This window comes from Chelonia mydas, chromosome 1 (genome assembly GCF_015237465.2).
Source record: "Chelonia mydas isolate rCheMyd1 chromosome 1, rCheMyd1.pri.v2, whole genome shotgun sequence".
NCBI lineage: Eukaryota > Metazoa > Chordata > Testudines > Cheloniidae > Chelonia > Chelonia mydas.
The window spans coordinates 229,239,867-229,266,755 of NC_057849.1; the positions used below are offsets into that span (position 1 = coordinate 229,239,867).

Consider the following 26,889-nt stretch of genomic DNA (forward strand, 5'->3'; position numbering starts at 1 on the left):
TGAATCCACCAGGACTGTGATTTTTACCGGCATCAAATTCACTGAAAAACATATAGAAGACTAACAAGAACAGAAATTGCTCTTGATGGTGGACATTTTGAAAAACACATTTTTTTCAGTGTTTTTCTAAACCCAGTTTCATGCTTTAGTCTGACTATGTCATGAATTGAAGGAACAGTGTGTTATCCTGGGGGGAAAGGAACTTGCTTTCCAAACCACCCAGGCTGAATAATTTCTAAAACTTTTGAATATCTTATTTCTCTCATAATAAAATCAGAAACCTCCAGTCAAGCATTCAGTACACAAATCTTTCAGGTCACTGGATATGAACATGTTCTACTTTCTGTTTTACTTTCTTCCTTTTTAAAATGTATGGGTATTTGGGGCTTATAACAATGAGACTCAGACAGCACTGCCTAGCGAGGCATCCGATGCAGCTGTGCCAGTCCTCATTTCAAACTTCACGGGCATGATCCATGTTTGTTTCAGCTTTGGGCCTCCCTTGAACAGAGACTGCTTCTTGTGTGATGTATACATATGGGGTCTAGAATGAGGATACCAAAATCCTACTTCTTCTGGGAGCCCAATGAGAGCATGAAGTCAGGTGCCATTAACCCATTCTACCAGCTACATGAAGGGGTACTTGTGACTGTATACAATCAGCAAACGGATAAGAATTTAGAAGTCAGGAAGAATGTTTTGAGGAAGAGTGTATATTTACATGAGGTGCGGCGGCTGATTTGTGGAGGTGCGCAACTACAATTCTGAAAGCTGTGGATTTGAGTCTTGCTCAAGCTCTCACTTGAAAGGCTGCCTGTAGTTCACCCTGCTACAAGAGGAGTACTTCACCCATAGGATTAGGAAGGTCAAAGGCAGTTCAATGTGCTGCTAGCCACATCACTCCCTTGTGTTCTGTTGGGGATGGAAACCAACATGCCTTCAACCATGTCAGCCTGATGAGCCATCTGTGGCACGGGGCAAAATTTTACCACTTTGTGTGTAATTATGTAGCTGAAGGCCAAGATTTTAAAAAATGGGTGCTTAACATTAGGCTCCTAAATCCATATCTAGGCACCTAATGTGTCTGATTTTCAAAATGATGAGCACCCAGAAGATCCAGTTGATCACACTGTGTACTTGCTGGGTGCTCAGCATTTTGAAAATCTGACTACAAGGCTGTATTGTATCTCTCATGTTCCGGGGGCAGAGTTAAGATTATGGATGTGGCCTTAACTTTGGCATTTCCTTAAATGTGCACAATTAACTATGCAACCTTGAGTTTCTATTAATGTCAGTTTGTCATATGAATGCATATTTCCCCTATATAATATGCATACTATTATTAAACATTAATTCTGTTTAAAAATGAGGAATTTTAGTCAAAGATCGCATAGTACTGGAAAGTAATTATCAAATAACTGATATGTCTGGGCCTGCAGTTGGACATTTGGATTCTTGTTTTAGCAATTTATGGCCGTTTTGAAAAAGAAGGCTGAGTTTGGAGAGATTGTCTTTTCTTTGAAAACTAGGCTAATTTTGATTTGCCCAGATTGTTTTCCATTGCAGGACTATGATGACATGCTATCTAAGAGAGCAACCAATAATTTCCTTTTTAAATTGGATGCCCTGGGATAATGCTGTAGCTAAATTTCTTTGCAGCTGTGAATTTCATAGACAAAGCTGTTTAATGGATAATTGGCTTAAGAGGGGCTATCTTCTAAAGCACAGGAGTTGTAATTGGTACAATTTTTTCTAGGTAAAGCTGCATTCAAGAAGCTACTTGCTTAATCTTTGCAAACTTTTTCTCAGAAACGAATTCAGCCATCTGACCACAGGAATTTAGTTTGATATATCAGTTGTTTTCGTTTAAAAAAAAGGGGGGGCTATTATAGTATCTCTTTCATATTTGGAAGCTCCTGCTTGGAATATGCTAGCAATTTAAAATCCACTCCTTTCCAGTTCTTTCTTATGTTGGGTTTTGATCACTCTTGAAAGAAAAGTAGCCTACATCAAAAGGTTATCATTTCCTTGCAATATATTGGGTGTTTGCTCCTCCTCTTACCAAATGGATATAGATCTCAGGATATCCTTTCTCGGTGATAATAATAACCTGAATATTAGTTAGTTATGTTTGTTGTAACTTTCAGAGTCAGGTAGTGGAGTTTAACCATTATATGACATTATTCTTTAATAATTTATTTACTGTGATCCCCTACCCTTCCCCTCACACTTCCTTTTCCTAGGCTATAGCTGCTAGAGCCCTACCTTTACACTGGCATTGTGGAGTTCTTGGTTACTGGTTTCTATTCGTCTCGTGCAATAGCAGGAACCAGTGGTGTTTTGTTAGAAGTATACACAAAGTTGCTAGTGGGGAAGTGGAAGAAAGGTTGGCCATCAGCAGCTAATGAATCCAGGAAGTTCTGGCAGCCAGGGTAGAAGAATTGGGATTTGCAAGAGGGGAGCAAAGCCATCACTCTGATTTCCTCCCCCCCTTCCCCACTCCCATCCCTGTGCATCTGTGATATTTGTAATGGGGGGAGAAGGGGGAAGATCTCCATGACAAATCTTCATTGCTGCTCATAGTTGTTTTAACCACTGTGTCATCTAGGCTTACTCTGAACAGGGTTACATGACTGGGGGGTTAAAGTGCTGAGGAGCTGTCTCCACTAGTGCTTCAGTGTTGCTACCACCAAGGCATAATGTGGTTGAATGGACAAAGGCACCGGCTTGGAAGTCAGACTTGGGTTCTATTCCCAGCTTTGCCATGGTCTTGCTATGTGACCTTGAGACAGTTACTTGGACCATTCTTAGTCTGTCATGTCCATGTAGATTGTTAGCTTTTTGGGTTATGGACTGTGTGTTTGTACAGTGCCTAGAAGAGCTGGTCAGAAAAACCGCTCTGAACCATTTTCTGAACCAATGGCAAGTCCATTCCATCAAAATTTCATTTCAGAGAAACACTGAGGAGGAAGTTGAAACAATGCTGCAAGATCCTGTTTCAACATTTTCAGAAGGAAACGTTTCTATTTTTTTTGTTTTGAATTGCCTTTTCATTTTTTAAATTTTTTTTTATACTTTCAAATTGATTGAAATGTTTCAATCTGAGGTTTTTTTCTGGAATTTTCCTTCGTGGATAATTTCAAAATCTGAAATTCTTCATGAAATGGAATTCCTGTCCTCCACACTCCTCTAGTGCCTAGCACAATGAGGCCCTGATCTTGTGTGGACCCTCAAGGCACTACGGTAACACAAATATTAGTAACAGTGGTGGAGTCAAGGATTTTTACTGTTCTGTAGCAGTGTCTACATGGGATGTTACTGCGTGGCAAGCTGGTCCGCTGTAGATTCATAGTATGGCTTGGTGTGCAGTAACCTGTCATGTAGACAAGCAAAAGTTTGTTACAAGAATCAATTTTAAACCCACTTTACATTAAAACTGGCGGAGGCTAAAATGTGTGTTTGGGGCCAATCCATGTTTAACAGGGACCAAACTCTGAGCCAGTCCATGTTTAAACTGCCATGTTGGGCTGGCTAAGCCATATTAGCTATCCTGAACCAAGGAACAGTTTTAGTCCTAGTATAGAAAGGGCCCTAGAATATTTTTATAGTCCCTTATTTGTACTCGGCTTTTGTGAGTCAGTCACATACTGAATAGCTTTTATGACTGTTTTTTAGGAGACGGACTTCATCACAACTGAGGTGGTTAAAAAAAAAATCATTGGAAAAGGGAACAAAAAAGAAAAGGAGAAAATATCTTGAGGGCTTTTGCTATTTTCCAGTCTCTAGGCAACTCAGGACTGAGGGCAAAGCTAAATTAAATTTTGTAGTAACAGATTGATTTGTATTACCTTAGCAGCTATTTTTCACACACATGCATCTAACCTATCTCACAACTGATGGCTTTATTTGAATCATGGCAATTCATTGGGAACAAAGCATCTATTTAATTTATCTCTATGATATTTATCTCATGAATACCAAATATGCAATTATTCACACAGCATTCGGTACTACCGACATTATCCACCAATATAGTCTCTTTTCTTGCTAACTATGGCTCCTGAAAATGAGTCCTATTCAGTATTTGACCTGCTATGTAAAGAAAGAATTAAACAAGTGTACGGTATGCTATTTAACATTATACCAATAGGTAGGGGAGGTGAGTGTGTGTGTATGAGAGAGAGAATAATGATTTTCGGTCAATGGTATAAGCTTGAAGGAATTAAGGGAATGACTAAATGGTAAATATTATTGCAATCTAAAGCCCCTGAAGTATGTATTTCTTTACAGTGAATAAAATTAGGTGATAGCCATATATGAGTAATTTATGAACATAGGGCTAGAACATAAGAGCATAACAATGGCCATACTGGATTAGACCAAAGGTCCATCTAGCCCAGTATCCTGTCTTTCGACAGTGGCCAATGCCAGTGCCCCAGAGGGAATGAACAGAAGAGTTAATCATCAAGTGATCCATCCCCTGTCGTCCATTCCCAGCTTCTGGCAAACAGAAGCTAGGGATACCATCTCTGCACATCCTGGCTAATAGCCATTGATGGATCTATCCTCCATGAACTTATCTAATTCTTTTTTTAACCTGTTATAGTCTTGGCCTTCACAACATCCTCTGGCAAAGAGTTCCACAGGTTGACTGTGCCTTGTGTCAAGAAATACTTCCTTTTGTTTGTTTTAAACCGGCTGCCTATTAATTTCATTTGATGACGCCTAATTCCTGTGTTATGAGAAGTAGTAAACAACACTTCCTTATCTACTTTCTCCACACCGATCATGATTTTATAGACCTCTATCATATCCCCCCTTAGTTGTCTCTTTTCCAAGATGAAAAGTCCTAATCTTATTTTCTCCTCATACGGAAGCTGTTCCATACCCCTAATCATTTTTGTTGCCCTAGATTCTGATCTGGATTACATGCCTACACAGGGATAAGAACTCCCTTTACACATCTGGTGGGCTGTACACACTTTGGATCCAAGCCAGTGTTGTATGATCTGCTGTTTCCCTCTACTGAACCGGTGGTCAAGAAAATAGGTGATGGCTTCATTCCATTCCCCACCCCCACAACGTGCCAGCAAGCACAGCTGGGCTTGTGTTGGGAATGTTACACTTTACTATTGGTACAGGGACACCCTTCTCTCTCCCCTTAAGCCAGGGACAAAGTTGTGTCTGAGGGGTATCTAAGGAACAATGTCTCCTAGGTCTGCTCCAGGGCTAGTACTGTTTTCACACTTCTTACTCAGAGCTGAACCTAACGGCACAAACTAACTCTTACAGTGTGTATGTACATACATAAAAATGGATCATTTCACATGCTAGTTGAAATTGACCCACCTCTGTAGTGGAACTTAGCAAGTGTTTAGCTGCGTACAGCAACACTATAGGAGAGATGAGATCAGAAGTGATAAAAATCCCAACCAACTGAAAGTACAAGGGAATGTTTGAAAGCAGAATGTGATTACCAAATCTGAAACTTGGCCAGGACACTGGGGCTACTATCTCTATTCTTCCATAAGAAGTCATGGGATCATCAGGGTAAATCCTATTCCATCCTCCAAGGCCATCAAAGGCCCCAGAAGCAAAAGGCATGCATAAATTAATGTAACTGAGGAGCCTGCATGCAGAGTTTGCATCTCCTGCATGCAGTGAAGCACAGCTTTATCGGTGCTCCTGTACGTATCTGTGGAAAGATGTGTCGACAATGAAGCAAGTGGAAGCTATAGGATGACTGAGAATAGGGCCAGTAGATCCATTTCTACTCTAGTCAGATGGCCACATAGACCCCTACGGAGGAGCTGTAGGAGCTTTTGCAGCTTCAGGGCTGCAATAGAGGCCACACAGTAGTGGAAGTGGGAGAACGCCTTCTCCTACCCATCTCCTCATACACCATGGAACTCTCCTGCACCAAGCCCAACCACTTGGTTGATATAGGTTGAAAAACTTAGTTCTTCTTCACAGCTGGTGCTCATGTAGTTGGTTTTGTATTCCTTCTGAAAGGTGGCCCTTCTTGCAGCACAATACGTACCAACACCAGCTGGAGTGTTGGTTCAGCAGCAACTCAGAAGGAAGACAGTAACCTACATGAATCATCAATGTCACTTCCTGCACACCGAGGAGATCTATATTCCAGTAACTGAGCCCACCTCTCCTTTGCTTGGGAGACCCAACAAGAGCATCGGATTGGGTGGCGTGGCTATCCTGGCTGCAGTGTTATCCTGGCTATCAGCTAATGCCACTCTTGTTAATTTCATGTGGGTGAATGGATAAAATCCATGACAGTGATTTTCTCCTACTTAGATGGGTATTGACTAAATGTTGTTGCTTTCTCCTGACCCATGTGAAATGAATCTTTTGGCTTTAGTGTCCCAGACAATTCAGGTAGGTGACATTCTTCCTTCTGAGCTGCTGCTGCATCCAGCCTGAAATGTCCATATCTCAAAAAAACAAAAACAAAAAACCACCACCACCAAATTTGGCAAATGTATCACCCTTGTCAATAAAGAGGGCAAGGACTGAATACTTATAAGTCGAACAGTCACCTGATGTTGAGGCATATTTATGCAGCAGTGAAATGCAAACTTCACCGCTATTGTCCTTGGTATATCTATAAGTACAGATTTCTGGTTCCTAGGCTGACAATCCCAATGACATTTACAGGAAGACTAAATTCAGTTATTCAGCTGCCAACTCCGAAGGCTTAATCATGGAGAAAGTTCTGGGTGTTGAAATATTTTAAGGATCTGTAATTTAGCCATAGAGTGGAAAAGCCTTATAAAATGAGATTCATCTTAGTGAACTCTAAAGCTTCACAATTTGCTGTGGTGAAAAGCACACACACATATGCAAGATAGCAGATGATATAGAAATTGTCTTCTTGGCAGTGGAACATTTGAAGGCATCATACTTTTGCCTAGCATTGGAGCTTTGGTCATAAATCTTGTAGTTATCAGTTCAGCACCCAAAACAACTTGTGGTAGAATTTAAACTAACAAAGCATTAAAAAGAAGGCAAAGAAATTCCAGAACCCCTAAAGCTCTTGTCCTAATCTCTGCTTGAGGAGAGGTTTACAGGGGTGATGTGTAGATTAATAGTGGGTGGGAGTCTCCCAATACTGATTTTAAGTTGAACTATGTGCCTTAATATTGTTTAGCCTTCCTTTCATGTGAAGGGCATTTTTGTAAGTTAATAAGTCAACAATACATATATAAAGCAGCTTGCATCCGTTCTTTGAGGTGCAAAATACATGCCTTGTGTTTTCAGCCTCAAGCTGCCCGTTTAAATGTCAGTGTGGAAATCCATGACTCAAACCGTATGAAACAGAGGAGGAAAATGCTGGGCTTAGACAGTAGAACCAAAATCTTTGTCTTTTTTGAGTGTGAAGATTCCTAAAAAGTCAGTGTATATTTTAAAAATGTTAGTATGCAAAGGTGTCATGTGGCAGTATTCTGAGGTCAAGTACGATTTCAGACTCTGAAAGTCATTGGTAAAGTTGGCAGCATTAATTCTTCTTTCGTTGGTTTAGAAACATCTTGTACGTCCCTTGTCTTTTGCCCAAATTCAAGGGGAAATAATCCTTCACCCTGTGCCACTACGACTGTGTCTAACAGGAAACATAGGGACAGGGTAGACTACAGTGTGCAATGCACATGCCCTATTGCCGCTAGCGCTCTGTGATTATCATAAGGTCCTGGGGAAGAATAATGAAAATTTGTACCAAGAGGCCTTGTCTGCACTGGGTATTTCAGTGACCAGTGTAGATGCATCAGTGCAAAACCTTAGCCTAGACAGCCTAGACAGGCAAAGCTGCTATAAGCCTTGACGGGCACCAGTGCACTTTATCCCAGTATCAAGCAGGGGTGAGCTGTCCGAGTGCAATTTATGGTTATTGTTGATTTGGCTTGACTATGCTAGGGGTTTGCACTAGTGGCTGCCCACTGATGGCTGGGATCCCCAGTGTAAGTCACAGCCTCCATTGTGAGAGGCCATTACCTCTCCTGTCATCAGGAGAGAGCAGTGTATATTGCACAAGGAAATTCTGGACCTGTCAGTCAGTCTTGAGAGTGTCGCTTTAAATATGCTTTTAATGGCTGTTTATGGAGCGGTAATAACTGCCATTAAAGCCATATCTAATCTCTTCAGGTGCTAAATGTAAATAAATGCCACTCTGCATAAAAATGATTTTTGCCTGATTTTTTTAAGTATGTAGTAGAGAATAAAGGAAATGTTTTAAAAATGTATTCAGACCCTTAAGGGACTCTGATTGCTTTTAATTGCCATGTGTGATGGTCCTTATCCAAGGAAAGTATACTGCATGGACTATAAGCCATTTTTATCCCATAGAGCATTTAACAGAGCATGCCTGGAACTAGCTGAGCTCCTTCCCTCTCTCTCTGATCTCTATTACCCTTCACTGTGATTTTAAACACAGTGTTTCAAGGACATTTAGAAAGGTTATACGAGTTATAATATTCTAATTGTCTTGCCTGAGCTCTTCTGTTTGTCCTCCATGTTTATTACATCACGTGTGAAACGGAGGCTGTCTTTCCTGTTTAAAAGGAGAGGTTAATGATGCCTATGAAGATATGCTGAGGTTTTTCTCTGTGTCCCAGCAGAGAGCTCAGGAAGAATTCCATTTACTGCCAAAGACCAGGAGTACCCCAATAGGTAGGAGAGCTTTTGTTCTGCAACTAACATTCCAGGTGCCCACAAAACAGATTGACACCTTTTCACAAGTGACAGAGCCTTGTATACCCTTTTTAAAGAGACATCACTGACAGTTTTTCCTCTTAAATTTCAAAGCAATTTAGTGCTTGTGAAAAATGCCAAATTGAAGGCCCCTGAGATCCTCTCTCCACAGGACAGATGCAGGAGAGTGCAAGCAGGGGCAATACAAGCTCTACCCATGTCACGCTGCTAGTGTGTCTCAGCCCTGGCCCTGGTCTCATTTGGTGTTGCCCCAGTCCCCTCCGCTCTTCCAGTGAGGCCAGCTTCATCTGTCCTCTTTTCACACAACTATCTCTCTGCCATTTTCCGTGCCACCCCTACACATGGCACGCCCTGCCTCACATATGAGGCCACTACCCTCTTCTCACTCAAGTCCGGCTGTGTTAGCTATGGGAGAACTAGATGACAGATTCTGACAAGCTTGGGGAATAACTGGGAATTGTTTATATATCCTAATTTAAAAACAAACAATAAAACTACTCATTGAGTCAACATAGATGTGTCCAAACAGTATCTTCATATAACTAAGATGTAGCCAGTCACCTCCTTGAGTGGTCTACTTATATGTTATATCCCTTAGTCCTTTTCTCTGTTTATCTCCTTGGCTGCCTTTAGACTATGACCTTCTCAGGACAGAGACCATGCCTTCTTTTCTGTCTGGAAATCTCTTAGCACATCTAAGAGTTCGGATGATTATCCAAAGCTCTTGTGTGCAAGTGTGCGCTGGAAATTTTCTCATTCATCAAGGACCCAACACCTCTTCCTCCTTTCACCTTCCTCTGAAGCATCTGGTCCTGGCCTCAGGACTTGTCTACACAAACCGTTAGTGCAGCAAGCTGTGGTGTAAATCTACAGTGCACTAGCCTGCTGCTCGTTAACTGACCGTGCTGACCCTGCTACCATGCACCAAAAATTGCTTCCTATATTTTGATCTAGCCTGCTTTAAAGGGGGAGTATATCAGTGTGCACGGGGGAACTTGTAGCACATAGTAACAGGGTCCACGTGGCCAGTTAGGGCACAGCAGGGTAGTGCAGGGTAGATTCACACTCTCGTTTGCCACACACTAACCATTCATCTAGACAAGCCCTCAGAGAGAGAAATGCATTCAAATATTTCAAAACTTAAAACAGAGAGCTTGTTAATCCATTTTTATAAATATGTGAAGGCAGAGAGCTGAGAGAAATTCTGATTTTATCTTAAACCCCAAGCAGTTCTTAATGTTGCTGAACCAGGAGATTCATCCTTATTAAAAATATTTCTCTTCTTCTCTGGTCCCATTCATACTGGGTAAAATATCTTGTCTTGTTTCTGATATAGCGGAAGCCAGTAAGATCAGCCCATCTGTTTACTTTCATGTATGTACCTCTGCAGCAGATGACCACAGCAGAAATGTATGCTGAGAAACTGCTGCTGTTTCCAGTTATGACTAAAACTGAGGAGGCTGTTTTTGTTTGGAGTGTCCATGAACAAAAGACTGGATATGTACAATATATCTTTTTTCTCAGCAATGGAATTATCTTTTTAAAAATCACATTTTGTAGAAAAAAGAGGACTTCTCCCATTAGATGAGGATTATCATGTTTACATTTTACAAAGGCCACAGATCCACCCTGCCATAGTAACAACTTTCAGTCACTACCAGTGCAGGCTACATTTGAGATGCTGACTTTGAGATGAAAGGCTCTCTATCCCCTTATCAATCCCTTGAGCCATCTAGCAACTTGCTGCATTTATTTTTCAGAAACTAATTTTAAAAAAAGAAGCAACTGTTTTTGCAAACAGTCCTTTGACTTCTATCCCAGTGGCATTTTGGAGCATTATTGCAAATTATTCAATTTAAATGCGTAGTCAAGCCTACATCATTATTCCTATTTTATACTTCAGTGAAAAAACAGCCAGCCAGACTAGAAAAAACATGCTTTCCCAGGTCAAAAAGTAAACCAGAAACCTTACATGGAAATAATATTGCTGTTTACAAGGACGTCTTGTAGGAAGATTCCAATTACTGCAGCAGAACTCAGAGATATATTGCATTATAAACGCTCATTAAAGTATTTATGTTTTTGGCTTTAGACAAGACAATCCTGCATTCTTAAAAATTAATTAAAATTATTACAGAGACTTATGTTCATACCTAAATGTGTTCCAACTAGCAGCTATCCTTTAGTCACAGAATAATTGGCCAATCATTAACATCCTGTGAGTTCCAAGGTCTTTTTAACCACGTACTGCCCAACCCACCCACCTGCCCCATATAGCTTGCCTTGCAATCAGTGCTTCTGATGGCAAGAATTAAGAAATACAAAGCAATGATGATACCCAATAAAGCATGACTCATAAAGCTGTTCCTCTAATATAGTATAAAGCACTTGATTGGTTCATTGTTCCTACATCCAATTTCTGGACTTGAATGGGAATGTTCAGATTCAAATTTGCTGCTTATAACTATAGTTCCCAGTGCTTTAATTTTGTTTTGAAAGGGAAATGGGACTTTACCAGCACCCCTGGCCTGTTCCATTATGACCAGTGATATTGCGATGACTTAAGAAGCACAGACACTCTGAAATAACAATGTTTGGGATAGGAAAGGTTAGATGGTGATAAAATTGGAGGCTTCCGAAGTGCAAGATGTTGTAAACCCAAAACTTATGTTAGATTTACCAGTGTGCTGGCAAACTTTAGTTAGATAGCAATGGTGGGTCCTCTACAGATATAACACATTAGATAAATTGGATAGTTTTCTGCAAGCCTGAGCCAAGTAAACAGTTCAGATCAAAACTTTGGTTTCAACTCAAAACAAAGGAAAACTTGACACTTGGGCCGAGTTTTTCTTCAAGTTTTGGGACTTGTATGATCCTGAAGCTCAGATGGTGTGGGCACTTCTGTCATCCTTCCAGCCTCACTTCTGTCTTGCTTGCCAGGGTGCAGGTTTAGCTGGGTGCTCTTCACCCAGTTGCTTATTTTGGTTAGGCTTTGAGAAAGCTGGGAGATGGTGCTGTTGGTTTGTTATAAAGGAGATGAAGAGCTTGGTGTTGTCTGAGGGCTGCTGGAACATCAGCTTGTTGTGCATTCTCACTATGAGCCATCGGGACCACTGTAGACCTCGAATAATATGGGGGAGAGGACTGAGCCTCACACGACTTTGCAGGTAAGGACTTTGGAGGTGTGGAGACAGTAACCCATAATGACTCTCTGGGCTCTGTCAGAGAGGAAGGACCTCAGCCATTTGTGTTCACCCCAGCAAGCATTTGGAGGTGGGACAGGAGTATCTAGTGATCAAACACTGCAGAGCACAAGCAGAGTGAGCCTTTCTACACTGGGTTTGTTTGTAGAGAGGTGGAAGTCAGCCACCAGAGCAACAAGTACTTTCTCTGTACCATGCCCTGAGGCATCTGTGTTGTTGGTGACAGACAAGCAATGCTGGAGATTTTTGTTATGCTTGTTTCCCAAATAGCTTGCTTAGAAAAGAGAGGTAATTTCTGATGTCTCTAGCAAGGTCTAGATCAACAACTCAAAGGACACACAAAAGTCATGTGATTACTGCTGACCTGGGCTGGATTTGAACAGTGGGTTAGTTCTGTAATTAGCAATCCCTTGAGCCATCCAGTCTCCCAAAAATAAAGCTTTTTTTTAAAAAAAAATATTGCACTACTAAGATTTTATACTAAACATTTATGGAGTTTATTGCCCTCAACTTCACCTTGGTCTTAATTGGTTTAAATGCTTAATTAACATAGTGACAATTAACGTCTAGTGGCAATTAATTTTCAAGGGATTATTTTTTAAATTAAGATCATGAGCACTGTATGAACATTATGCAACCGAAGTTCTGGAAAACCTTGCAGTGTGTTTTGTTTACAACAGCCAAATCATTTGCATTTCACTTCACTGTGAAGATTTGCCCTGTGGTAGCAATGATTAGGGCTGGTATTAAACCCTGTCCTGTGTATGGAGATTAGAGCTGTTTTGGAAACAATGAAATATAGTTGTTGGGCTTGCATGATTCATAATTAAATGAGAAACAATGAATGAGTGTCATCAGATAATACCATAACCACACCCATAAAGGATACTTTCTGAATACTATGTATGATTATCTTCCATTTACCAAGTGCCTTTCATGCAGAAGGACCCAAAGTGCTTTACAAAGTGATTTACTACAAATATGTTGTTCTGTTACTTTATATATAGTAACGTTGTGTGTGTGTGTATAAAGTAATGTATCAAGTCATAAGTGTATGAGACTTTGAGAATAAGACATTTTTTGCCTCATCCCCCATTGTTTGTGACACTTTGACAGCAAAGTTTGGTTGCATTCTGAATTATATCTCAATGCATGTGAAATTTGGAGATGACACCAAAAGATGAAATTTGCCTAGGGTTGCCAACCCTCCAGGATTGTTCTGGAATCTCCAGGGATTAAAGATTAATCTTTAATGAAAGATTATATCATGTGATGAAACCTCCAGGGACACAGCCAACCAAAATTGGCAACCCTATATTCACCCCATCCAGAGTGTCTAGTCACCACTTATATCCCACTCTTCGAGGATGTAGGCTCTGCCTAGGTCTTTTGCTGACCTTCCACACATGGGAGAATTTTCACCTTAACCAAAAAAAGAACAGGAGTACTTGTGGCTATATAATAGGGATGACTCGTCCCTGATGAAACCGTGGTGATATCTATAGTAGGATGAAACATTATAAGATGTCTATGCTGTGAGATGTTATATGGGGAAACTGTGTGCCCCCAGATTTCATATAATACATTGAAAAAAAAACACCCAAAAAGTAAAAATTCAGCAGCAACATGTCAATATTGAAAGGTATAATCACTGAATAAATGTGTGAGTTAAGTGAGATCTGTTAATTATCCTCCTACAGATCAGGAAACATTCACTTTATAATTTTCTTTTGCAGTTTTGTATCAAATCATAATTTAACTTCTCCCCCACCCCTATGCTAAACACGTGCCATAAGCTAGCAAAACATAGTCATCCAAGTGTGAATGGACTAGAAGGCTCTGTTCAGATTGATCATGCAAATGTAAGAGGGAAAGTTTAATATACTGTCTATTGTAAAATAAAACAAATATTCAGCTAGCATGTGATTTCTCTTATATATTATAACCTGATTTATACTGACTATGAGGCACATGTTGTAAATGAATCGCTGAATTTTATATTGTTGTTGTTAATAGCCTGTATTTATACAATGCTTTTCATCCTGCAGTGTCTCAAAGAACTTTATATGTTGTATATGCAGGGAACACTTAACACTTCAGGAGTGTAATGCAGTAGTATAGTCACTCAGTAACATCGCGCAGTCACTCTTCCGAATAATTCAGAACCGGAAGTGAAGAATAACATCTTAACCAATTAAAACTGCAGGAAGAAATTAGGCAATGAGTTTAGGATTTGGCCAGATGTTCTGGAAAAATGTTGCTTCAGTCAGTGTCTACATTAATTATTAAACAATATTTACATATAGCTGAGGTGGGAGCTGCTGCAGCATCCCACTGGCCCAGGGGCCAGAGCCCAAAGAACAAATTTGTTGTAGTGGATACTCCAAGGTGGGAAGCCTCAAAACTGTGTTGTACAGCATGGTTGCATGATACTGGCTGTTCTCTAGTAGTCTGCAGCATCTGCATGGACTGATGTCCTAATGATTATCCACTGCTAGCTCACCCTTCCTCCAGATGAGATCAGGAGCTTAGGGGACAGAGCAGACATAAATGACCCAGCATCTGAGCCAAGAATCCTAATGCCCAGCCCTCTGCTCTAACTACAGCCCTCCTTCTCACACTCAGACAATATAACATTTACCTTTCAAACTCTTGTGGTTATACAGGCTAGGACATTAACTAGGGGGCCACTTGGGTTTAGGAAACTAGGTGTTGGGTTGGTACTATCCCCACAGACTGTTGGAGTCGTCTTTTGGGTTAACATCAAGATCTGTGCATGTGCAGATGGTGCCAGCTTTTACTTGGTGATCAAGTGCATGTGAAAAGCAAACCCCTCATGACTGTCTGTCACAGTTGGCAAAATGTACAGTCGGAGACTCATAAAATTCCACCTGGCCTGCAGAGAATATCTTGCCCTGCTGGGTGAATGCCATTGAACTCCTATTTAATAATAATTTTTTAAAAAGACAAGTACTGCAGCATGGCTGGAATTTTAGTGTTGCCTGAGTAGCTCTCATCCTCTCATTCCTAGGAAAAGGAACAGTTGTGGGTTATAAAGTCCCCTTTTTTAATCTCCCTTACTCCTATCTAGGAATACCAGAGAGGGGTAAAGGCAAAATTTCAGCCTCAACATTGAATTAAACTCTTTAGGGCATAGACTGTCCCTGATTTTGTATATCTGCAGCATTCAGCACAATGAAGCCCTGATCCTGATTGGGGACTTCAGATGTAATAGAAATACATACTGATAATGTCCTGAGTTTTGGCAGTACCGTAACATATTTTTGCATGTGCATATATGATAATAAGTGTAGGGTGGTGGTCTTATCCCCTTCATAATAATATGAAGGTGCTCTTCAGAGTACAGCAAGTAAGCAATAGCTGCAGGTATGGGACTGGGCAATGGTGCAGGTTGAACTGAAAAAGGGCTATTGTTTTGCTGTAGTGCGACAGCAAGCAGGTTTGGCAGCATGCTGGAGATGGTATATAAAGAAGCTAATTATTCCTTTACAGTCTCTTTGTTGGACTATTTCCCCCCCGCACTCACAAAGAATCTTTCTTATCCTCAAACAGCTCCTCTCTGAAGAGGCCAACAACAGTGCATTCATTGAAAAGCTGCAGGCGGAACACAGGGGGAGACAACAGCACATTGGGGCCCTGGAGGCCAGGCTAGAGGTCAGTGTCTGTCATTTTGCTGGTAATTGCGCTCCCGTGCCACTATAAAGGGAACTCTTAGAGGCAGATGGAGATTTTCCATTTAGTTTCCCTGTATATTTTTTTTAAATGTGCCGTGGTCTCCCCTATAAAGGCAGTTATGTTTTCAGTTAATAATTAAGGCTTTGGATAAATTCTCCATTTCTCACCACCTTTTTGGAGGCATATTCTTTGGCTGTTATTTTCATAGTGCATTGTAGAGAATAAACATGACCTTGATTAAAAGACCATCGGGTATCTTGACTGTGATCCACACTATCGGGCAGATTCTCTGCCCTAATCAGCTTCTGGAGCAGAACCCTCCCCTAACTCACCTGCTGAGAATGCCCTCAGCATGGAGAAATCAGCAGGGGAGCATAGAATAGGCAGAGCCAACTCCTACTCTTCTCTCCTTGTGGGGAACTTTATGGGGGGTAGCAGAGGAGTGGCCTTTTAACAATCCCCAGCTGGTTTATGTTCCCAATTTGCAGTAGCCCCCAGTTTGTGCGGCTCAAACTTGGGCCAGGGTGAGGGCTGGAGAAGAGAAACAGCTGGCTTCTTGAAAGTCCCCCACACCCTGCTGTGAAGAGCAGAATCTACTTATGGTACAGAACCTGTCCCTGTAAAAACAAACTGTGTCATGTGGATTGCTTACAGCCTCTTGTGCCCGGTCACAATAAAACCGTGGTTCTCTAAGTTTTATATTGGTGACCCCTTTCACACAGCAAGCCTCTGAGTGTGACCCCCTTTATAAATTAAAACACTTCGTTTTATATTTAACACTATTTAAATGCTGGAGGTGAAGTGGGGTTTGGGGGTGGAGGCTGACAGCTCGTGTCCCCCCCATGTAATAACCTCATGACTCCTTGAGGGGTCAGGACCCCCAGTTTGAGAAACCCAGCAATAAAAGCACAATTTCTTATCGCAGTGTAGAGGAGCCCTAACTATGTTCTAACCCAGCCTGTGAATTATGCTGCAGACTATGGCCAAAATGACAGACCTTGAACCATTCTCTTGGCTGTAGTACTTTTCAGAGGCATAGTTAAGTCTAATTTACACAGCAAAACTAAATCATGCTTAAAATACATTGGGGATAATCATGTTGTAACTGATTCCCCAGACAGCTGTTTTTACAAAGTAGACATGCCATCAAGTTTGAAACCGAACAAAACCCCACCATCAGTGGTGTAACCGAAGGCCAAATTTGACCTACTAAATACAGGGAACTTTGTAAAAATTGTGAATTATGTAGTTTAAAACAACTCTACGTTAAATTCCACACATGCGTGCTCTGTAACAGTTAGTATCAAAGATATGGAAAGTTGGATAAAAATCCAAGCAAGATGCTCAAATAAATTTGTTAGTCTCTAAGGTGCCACAAGTACTCCTTTTTTTTTTTAATTGTTCAGTGTGTGGCCCCAGGCCTTAATTACTGTGTACTATTAAAACCCTGCTCTGAAGACAGAATTAATTTCCTCATACTCTTTTCTAGGGCACTAATCACTCCAATATTTGAGTGCCTCACAAATAGTAATTCATTTATTTTTAATACACTTTTGAGTTGAGGGGTTGGTATTATCCCCTTTTTACAAATGGGCAATTGAGGCACTAACATTGAGGTCAAAAGTATCCACTAATTTTGGATACCCAATCTGAGACCCCCAACGGCCTGATTTCTTGGGTACTTAGCATTATACAGCACTTTGTATATTCAAAGCACACCTTCTATTGATTTCAGTTGCAGCTGTGAGTGCTCAGCGCAATGGTTTCAAGTTGGGCACCCACAAAGTGAAGAACACACAATTAGTAGTCATCTGTGAAAAGACGGGTTTAAGTGACTTGTCCAGCATCACACAGGAACTCTGTGGTACAGTTAGGGGTAGAAGTCATTCTCCCGGGCAGCCATAAACTGCCTTAACTATCATTTATCTTCCTGCAAACTCTGCTTCACTTACTCACACCTTCCACCTTGCGCAACAAATAAGGCAGGAGTCCTACAGACAACACCCTCATTTACTACACACAGGCCCGCCGACGACAATTCTGGGCTCCAGGGCAGAACAGTAAATGGGCATGGCCAGGGCTTCCACATGCCTGCCCGGCTGCCTTAGCTGCTGCCGGTATCACCCCGTGTGCGCCTAGGAGCCCCGTGGCCCGCTCAGGCAATTTAAAAGGGCCTGGGGCTCCTGGCCGTCGCTGCTGCTACTGTAGCAGCAGCCAGGGGCCTCTGGGCCCGTTTAAATCACCTGGATCCCTGGGCAATTGCCCCCTTTGCCCCCTCTGTCGGCGGGCCTGACTACACAACCCTGATTAAGTCCCAGAGCAGGACTATCCTGTGCACTAAATGAGGAAAGGGTTCTGTGAAAAAAATTATATGTGATCATGTAAAAAGACTGTATTAAAATACATATGCACAAGAGGATAGAATTAAGGTTACATGGGCAATCTAAAGTCTGGCCTTTCCCAACTTTTGAATGCGTGTGTTACACTCCCAGACCGGAGAGAGTTCAAAACAGGAGCATTTTAATAAACTTAGAATCCAACCCCCCACCCTCCCGAAATGCACTCATAGCATGCATAAGGACAATTGCTACTGTCTCTCTCTCTCTGGAGCACACCACATGGCTGCTGCAGCCACCCTCTGCTCCCCAGAGCTCTGTCTCTTTTGATCCCTCCAGCAGAGCACCAATCCTTAAAGGGACAGGGTGCAGGTAAATATAACCCTGGCATTCCCTTAGGAGTGCTACATTCCCCCCTTGTCAATGTAATATTGACCTGACATTTCTGTTAACTCAAAATACATTCATCCATCCATCTGACTCATTAGCAGTAGTGTACAAGCTCCAGTAGTTCTTGAGTGCATCTTTGTCTTGATTTTCTTTCACAAGTTCTGGTACCGATGATGGAAACTTCTGGATTTCTCTTTGGTGTATCTTGCCAATCAAGCAGGAAGTTACTGTGGCAGTTCTAGTTCCAATAGAATGGCCAATTCTGCACAGCTGAAATTCCCCCATATTGATATCTTATGAAAATAACAGTTTCTGCATGATCAGTGGTATATTCGTACAACTGAAAATCACTAGGCGTATGACAAGCCATTTAGAAAACACATCTGCTAAATAAACAACATAAATTATCCAGAACTATAAAACATTCAGTCTAGAATGATATCCATGCCATAAGTCAATAGAACTTCATTTACCAATATAATATCAGTCTTGGATAGAAAACAGGATGAGGTACAGAAATAGGTACTTGGCATGCGGAGTTGACCTCACAGTTGTCCCATGCTATGCCAAGTACCTATTTCTGTGCCTTGTGGATAAGTTATTTTCAAACCCTGCCCCTTTATCATGATGAATCCTTTTGGTGAAGCCAACTTTTAAAACAAAGTAATTGAAGACCTTTTCATAGCGTTGCCTGATTTTTTCAGTGGTAGGGTAGGCTTGGACAAACCAAGTGAAGTGATCCACTGTGATGACACTTTATTCAGATCCTCATTCGCTCCTTTCTGGATACAAGATGTTAACTGATACAAACAAAAGGTAGATCCTGATATTACAGAGTTTTCCCAACCCCAGCTAAAATTCAAGTCCTTCCTCCAAAGCATGGAGGTGCTAAAGCTTCTCAATGAAATAGTGGTAACATTTTTTTAAGATGGGCAAAATACTGAATTTTTCCCCATAATCTTGTTCGTGGAAATTGCTGAACCATTTTTGCTGAAACTTTCCAAAAATAGCCTGAGGCAGATGCCCAGGATGGAAAATTTCACCCTGAATGGCTAATGTTTGGCCAAGTTATAAGCAACCAAAAATAAGATCTTACAATGTAAAGTGTCAGGCAACCTCAACTATAATTTAAATGATAGATTGTAGCTTCCAACAGCTTGCATCTTTTTGATTTCAAGCATTCCTCCTGGGAAGCTGATAACTTTCAGTCCCACTTTGCATCATTAGCAGAAGAATCACTGCTGAGAAAAATAACTAAAATAGCAATCCCCAATGAGAGAGACAACCAGAGCTGGCTGTTGGGATGCTCAGAAACCTTGGCCGTGGTCCCTTGCAGAATTTGGGGACCTAGAAATGTGTAGGAATACTAGGGTGTTATTTTAAGTAATTAAAATGTAGATTGGGCTCAGGAATGATTGTTAATGGTTTCACCTTTTTCCACTCCGTAGGCTACTTTGTCTGCATTGAACTTTTGAGAGATGAACCAGTTCAGTATATCTTTTTATAAATGCATGAAAAGATGAAGCAAGCAGTTATAAGAACAAATATGAGTTAAGCGAAATATGTCACTAACTAGTTTAATTTATATTTTACCTAACCTAATTTACAATGGTACCATGCAATAGTCAAATTAAAATTATAATTGAAATATAATCAGTAAACCAATGGTTCAGTCTGTCTGGATTGTCAGCTACTACAATTAGTAATTACATCTAATTATCATGAACAAGTTAAAGAAAACAATTCTCTCGGGATTTTAAAGGAAGGTTGAGGGGAGAAACCATTCCCATTGATTTGAGCCATTTAGCTAAGAGACTTTTAAAGGCAGAGGCTGTTACTTGCCTTCGTTTTAAGGAAGTACAGTTCTTAAACTGATTTCCTGGGAACTTCCTCCTCTGGCTGCTCTCTCCTGTTATGCTTCACTGTTCATGGAAATCATATCAAGCTTTAATTTATTTAGTCTATTTCTCCTCCCGCTTTAACACAATACCTGCTTCTTTCTGGTTGTCTTCCTACACAGATCCAGAATGGTTTCTAAAATCCTGCATTTTTAGCAGCTTTAGAATGACACTGGTTTAAGGCAGATATCTCTTATGGTATAGATAGCAGACTTAGGTGTTGTGTCCACTTTGGGGAATAGTTAGTGACACACAAAGCATTCATACACACTAATGGGTGTTGGAGTGATTTAAGCATTCTCAAATTGCTTTACAGAAGGGATCTCTGTATTGATAAGATGTAACTTGAAGCTCTTTCGTGTGTGTGTGTGTGTGTGTGTGTTTGTATTGTGGGGGGGAGACTTTTGGTCTTTTCTCTCTGTGCTGTAGACTTCAGGCTTGGCTTAGCTAGTGGTCGGAGTCTTTCACCTCTCCTTCTTTGGGTGGCCAGTCCAGGGAAGAGAGCAGGATGCAACTCCAGGTGTTGTATTGATGCAAGAGCCACCCCCGCATTCCTTCCGGATGATTAGCATCTTTTGTAGGGATCAGTGACTCCCCCTACTCCATCCCAGGGGACACACTTCTCCAATTAGGAGTTCCATCATATTAGCTACAGTTTGCACCTTGATCTTGGGGTCTTGTTTAGTGTGTACATGTCTTGTACCAATTTGTTGATAACCACAAGTAGATATCTCTCAAAAACATGACGTAAGAAAGTGCCATGTGATGAGGAACTGGTAGGCAAACTTCTGTATAGGCTGAAGATATAAATGTCTTAATTGTTTAGTACACCTCCTCATGTCAGCGAGTTAATTGGGACACTGGGAAAGTAACCCTAAGAGGTGGGGGCAGAGTTTAGTGACCTTACGCAAATACCCTTTTGGCTGCAAGCCAGCACACTGCATTGGACATCTCCTAGCTTCCAGATGATAACTTTGTTAAATATTTGACAAACTAAAGTTACTTGAATCTAAATCCTAATGTGTACCCAACGTATTGCAGGATTGATTTCAATGTGCATGTTTTCAAAAGTAAGCTCTAATGCTGCTTTTGCAAGAAGAAAGATGTCCTTGAAAACATAAACTAATCACTAAAGTCCCAGTACTACAAATACTTCTTCAGGTGCTTAAATTTAAGCATATGAGTAGTACTATTGGCTCCATGGGTTGAAGTTTTGCCCCTGATTTATATTGAAGAGCATGGGTGATTTACTGTTCCCAGCCTCCCTCCACTTTAGTCTTATTTAGTCAATATTTATTCATCTAATGAAGCTATTATAGTACATTTCTGGATAGTTTTTCTTGATAAGTGTGCAGTGTGTTTTCTTTTGTCAGTTGATGGAATCACAGGGGAGCTATCCATAACTGCCAAGTTTTAATATATAATCTTCATAATTGACCATAAAGGGTTAAAAAATCCACTTTATCTAACAACTTTCCAAAGATCTCCTCACCTCTCCGATTTCCCTCCCATTTGAACAGCTTAAATGAAGATCTGATTTCGTGTACTTGGAGAAAGAAACCCTAATGTGGCAAGATATTTCTGCATTTGAGTTATGCCTTAAAAATAAAAGATGACAGGCCCTGAACTAAGTTGTTGGAGTCAGCATCCAAACCAAAGCAGCAGCTTCCAGTTTGCTATGTTAATAGAAGAAAATCATGTCAGTTGCTTTTGCATATCTATAACAGAATTAATTTAGGGGATGTAATGTTGGCAAACATTATGGGATCTGGGTGAAATCTGTCAAAAACTGTAAACTCTCATTTTCTAAATTCCCAAATACTGCATATTAATATAGCCTGGAGATGTTTAGGTGCTGACTATTAAAAAATAAAGCAGAGAAATGTATAATTGAGCATGTTCCAAGTTTTAAACAATGAACAGTTATTTTAGTTGTCATGAAACATTTGTGCTTTGTGCATTTTTATGTAAGAAAAGTAATGAATTTGCATGCCAAAACAAAGTGACTTTTTAATTATGCATATTATATTTTCATCAGACGCCAAAGGGTTTGGAAAGGTGGTGTGACCAACATGTATGCTATTGCCATCTGTAAAATGACAATGAGATTGGTGATGGATAGAGGATAAATTGGTGGCAAGATTATTGTAACCTGAGGGAAGGAATTGCTGGAATTTTCCGGTATATACTATTGTCTGCAGAACTGTGTAGGCAGAATAACTACAGGTTAGTGTGTTGGCCTCTATCTAAACATCATAAAACAAATTTATAATAGAAACTTATTTGTGTTTGTACTGCACCACGGTTGATGAAATGTCTTTGGAGCAGGTGGATTGTTGAAATTACGCAATGAATGGGAAAGACCCAGAAGGTCTGTAGGAGCTAGCTTTGGTCAGCAGGGACTACTAAAGATCTCTAAACATCCAGAGCATTTGAAAATTAACAAAGCTTAGACTTTGCCAGGCTTTAGGTCATCTCTCAGCTAACTGTTGTAGAGCCGTGAGCACTGGAAGCTGAATAAAGATCTCAGCTAGAGTCTTTTTGAGGTATGCTGTTATGGGTGGTTTATTTACCTACTTCTGGATTCTCTGGCAGCCAGAGATGGAATGAAAAGTTTGAGACAATATGCAGTACAGGACACTGACTGAAACTGAGATAGGCTTTTAGATCATCTCACATGTTGATCAAGATGCTAAATAATACCAATGTGGCTGCATTTAATTAACATTATTATATTACGTCATTATTTATTTTACTTCTCCAACACTATGGTTTCATTTCAGGAAAGCATTGAAGCATGTGCTTAACTTTAAACATGAATTGGACAGTCTGTAAGCATCAATGATCTGTAATTAAAACTCATTAATAATGAAAGTTACTTTTCAATCTCAATTATAGCATTTGCTACTCTAATCATTACAATATCACTCCGGAGGTTGTTATTCCTTATAGCAATTTAAGCCTCTTGTAAGAAAATGCTGTTTTTCTGAAATCAAAATGTTTTGCAAAAACAATTAGATTTCTGCAACCTTTCAGATTTGTTCCATGAGAATAATTCAAAATGAAATTTAAATTTACATTTTTTTCTTTGAAAAATTGAAATTTCTATGCAAAACTGCTAGTGAAATAGTTGCATTCAATTTTTTATTCACAGAAATAAAATTGGGTTGGTTTTTTTTTCTTTTTGCAAGCTCTGTTCTGTCTGCTTTCCCAAGACAAATTCATGAATGTTGGTGCCAGGTAACATTTTAAAAAGTCATTAAGTCCTGCCTAGCCTTAAAGAGAAAAGGTGGGTGAGGTGATATCTTTTATTGGACCAACTTCTGTTGGTGGGAGAGACTTAGGCTTTTAATTGTCTGTCACATTTGAAAATGAGACTTGTGCTCCTAAGTCACTTCCATGCTCTTCAAAATTTTACCTAATTATGTTTTGGTCCTCCTAAAAATGTGACTAACAAGTGAGCTGCTCAATAGCTCAGATCACTAACTGGATTGTAGAAATCATACAAAAAAACATTAACTGGCAACTTTTTCTCAAACTTTAGGTGTGAAGTGCATTATTTTTTTTCATTAGTCACCACCCCATAATTAAGGTTGCAACTATATTTCTATATAAACCCAACATTGGCACCCAAACTCTAAAAATCACCAAAAAAGTCTTATTAGGTTCAAATTAGTAGATTAGGCTTGGGGCCAAGGTCAATTGCAGATATTTCTGTGTTACGAGAGCAGATCTGTGCATCAGAGACTTTCTTCTGAGACTAAGACTACTTTACCCGGGACTGGAGTCTTTAATGCTTATCAGAGGCTCTTAGCTAAGTGTATTTAATTTTCCCTTTATTTGATGAAGTGAGCTGTAGCTCACAAAAGCTTATGCTCAAATAAATTGGTTAGTCTCTAAGGTGCCACTAGTACTCCTTTTCTTTTTGCGAATACAGACTGACACGGCTGCTACTCTGAAACCTGTCACAGTTGAAGTGAACTTTGAAAAGGTTCTCTTTCTTTGATACAGGGTTCTCTCCCTTATTTTTGGTTTCCTAATACTCCGACCTGGGTCATCCACACACAAATACCAAATCATTGTGGGATAGAGCTGATCAAATAGTTGATCTTTTGGTTTGGAGACCAAAATGGAGGAGGAGGGGAATGGTTTAATTTGAACCAAAACTGATTTTTGGTTTGTTTTTTTTTTTAAATGGAAAAAATGTAAAAAAACCCCATTTTGGTTGAATACAATATTTTGTTTGACCTGAAAATTTTTTTGGGAGGGGCTTTCCCCCTTTTTTGAAAAATAGTTAAATATCCAAACAAAACACCATTTTGTAATGAAAAGTTGAAGCTAAACTTTTCTAAATGGTTCAGACAACATTTTTCAAAATGGTTGAAATGGACTGTTTTGACTTTAAGCCCCTCCCCCCCCTTTTTTTTGTCAAAAACTATTCACTGGGTTAATCTCAAATTCCTGAGCAGTTCCAGTGCCCCAAAAGTAGTATTCTCGGGGGGGGGGGGGGGGATCACTCAGTTCTGTTGCTGGAGACCTCAGGCTAACTTTTTTTTTTATCAGTGGAAAAAATATAATTTGTCCTTCAAATGTCTTGTGAGGAGACCAGCATGATGGTATTTTCCCCTTCGGCAAACCTCAGGGAAAATGCTTTCTTTCTACCCGCAGACCTCCAGGTCTTCTATTGCTGCTCTGTGGTTTGCAGCAGATGGATGCTTATCTGATGTGAGAACTACAGGTAGCTTGTCAGGTGGAGAAAGCAAGGGAGCAATAGTGTTTCCCCATTTCCTTCTGCTCTGACACTCCTAAGCTTCTCTTGAGCCCTGCTGTCTCTACCTGGACCCCTCTGCTCCTGATTGGCACCTCTTCTAAAGCTCACAGGCATTGCAGAGATGGTGGTTGTCTCAGATAAGCCTCTAACCTTTCCGGGAATGAGTGCACTTACCCAGGTAGCGCTGTTCTTTGGTGCACAGAAGACAAGCTTCACTCCAAAGGATCTTAGGAAATGCATATTGGTGAGGTACTCTTTTAGACCTCAGGAAGTCAGGAGAAAGGGGAAGATTGTCTCCTCAATCCTATTTTGCTCTTCAGTTCCATGTTAAGAGTATTTTTTTAAAAAAAGTAATGAAATTCTCGCACAAAAATGTTTAAACTTGAGGCACAAATATTTGCTGTACAAATGTCCGCAAAGAGACATTCCCAGCCCTGGAGAGTTTATAGTCTAAATAAAAGACACAAATAGATGAATGGTTGGGAGCAGGGGAAAATATTCAAACAAAAGGACATGGTAATAATTGGCACTTTCATTAATCCCACTTTTTGTTGCTTTTCTTTATAACTTTTAATAAAAGTAGAGGGTGGGTGAGGGGAACAGGAGGAATGTAGGAGTTACCAGTAGGAAGGGATTAAAGAGAGACTATCACAGCTTGTCTTCTGCCTAGCCATGATAAGCAGGCAGGGTTTTTAGGGCATCATGGCAAAGGTGAGTCTTACAGAAGGACTTGACAGATAAAATTACAGTATTTGTATGGATTTTATCGGGGCAATATAGGGCAAAGAACAGAGGTGTTTGTGGAAGAAGATGACTAATTGGAAGTAAAGGGTGAAAACAGTGGTGGAGTGAAAACAGGCAAACCTAGGCTGTGAAGGGCCTTAAAGGTAAAGATGATAAATTTTGGTTTGATGCAGAGCTGAAGTGGTAGGCGGTGGAGGGGACTGACATTGCCAGAATAATGAACCAAGAAGACAGTCTTATCATTAACATTATGAATGGACTTGAGAGGAGCAAGGGTGCAGGAGCTGAGGCCAGAAAGGAGGAAGTTGCTAAGGTCAAGACATGAGATAAGGGCATGGGCAAAAGTTCTAACCTTGTGGACAGAGGTTCTTAGAGATGTGTAATAAGTGGCGGCAAGATATGGCCACAGCCTAGATGTGTGGGTCTAGAGGCCAAAAGGCATCCTTTTAAAAACTGAAAGTTAAATCCTACTGAGGAAAACAGAAAGGAGCATAAACTCTGGCAAGTCAAGTGTAAAAAGTATAATTAGTGAAGCCAAAAAAGAATTTGAAGAGCAACTAGCAAGAGAGGCAAAAACTAACAGCAAAAAATGTTTTAAGTAGATCAGAAGCAGGAAGCCTGCCAAATAATCAGTGGGGCCATTGGACAATTGGGGTGCTAAAGGAGCACTCAAGGAAGATGAGGCCATTTCAGAGAATTCTTTGCATCGGTTTTCACTGCAGAGGATGTGAGGGAGATTCTGAGGAACTGTCCCAGATTGAGGTGTCAGTAGAGGAGGTTTTGGAATAAATGATAATTAAACAGTAATAAGTCACCAGGACCAGGTGATATTCATTCAAGAGTTCTGAAGGAACTCAAATATGAAACTGCAGAACTACTAACTCTGGTATGTAACTATCACTTACAACAGCTTCTGTACCAGATGACTGAGGATGGCTAATGTGACACCATTTTTAAAAGGCTTCAGAACTGATCCTGGCAATCACAGGCCAGTAAGCCTAACTTCATTACTAGCCAGATTTATTGAAACTACAGGAAAGAACAGAATTATCAGACACATTGATGAACATGATTTGTTGGAGAAGAGTCAACACAGCTTTTGTAAAGGGAAATCATGATCCACCAATCTA

General features: G+C 40.4%; 1 protein-coding gene across 1 annotated transcript in view; it reads left to right on the forward strand.

Annotated features, from left to right (window-relative positions):
- The window catches only part of LMNTD1 (lamin tail domain containing 1), a 299,068-nt gene that overhangs the window by 157,588 nt on the left and 114,591 nt on the right, over nt 1-26,889 (forward strand). The window contains exon 7 of the mRNA XM_037915372.2: nt 15,498-15,599. Within this exon, the coding sequence (XP_037771300.1) occupies nt 15,498-15,599 (102 nt within the window). The remainder of the gene's footprint in view (nt 1-15,497; nt 15,600-26,889) is intronic.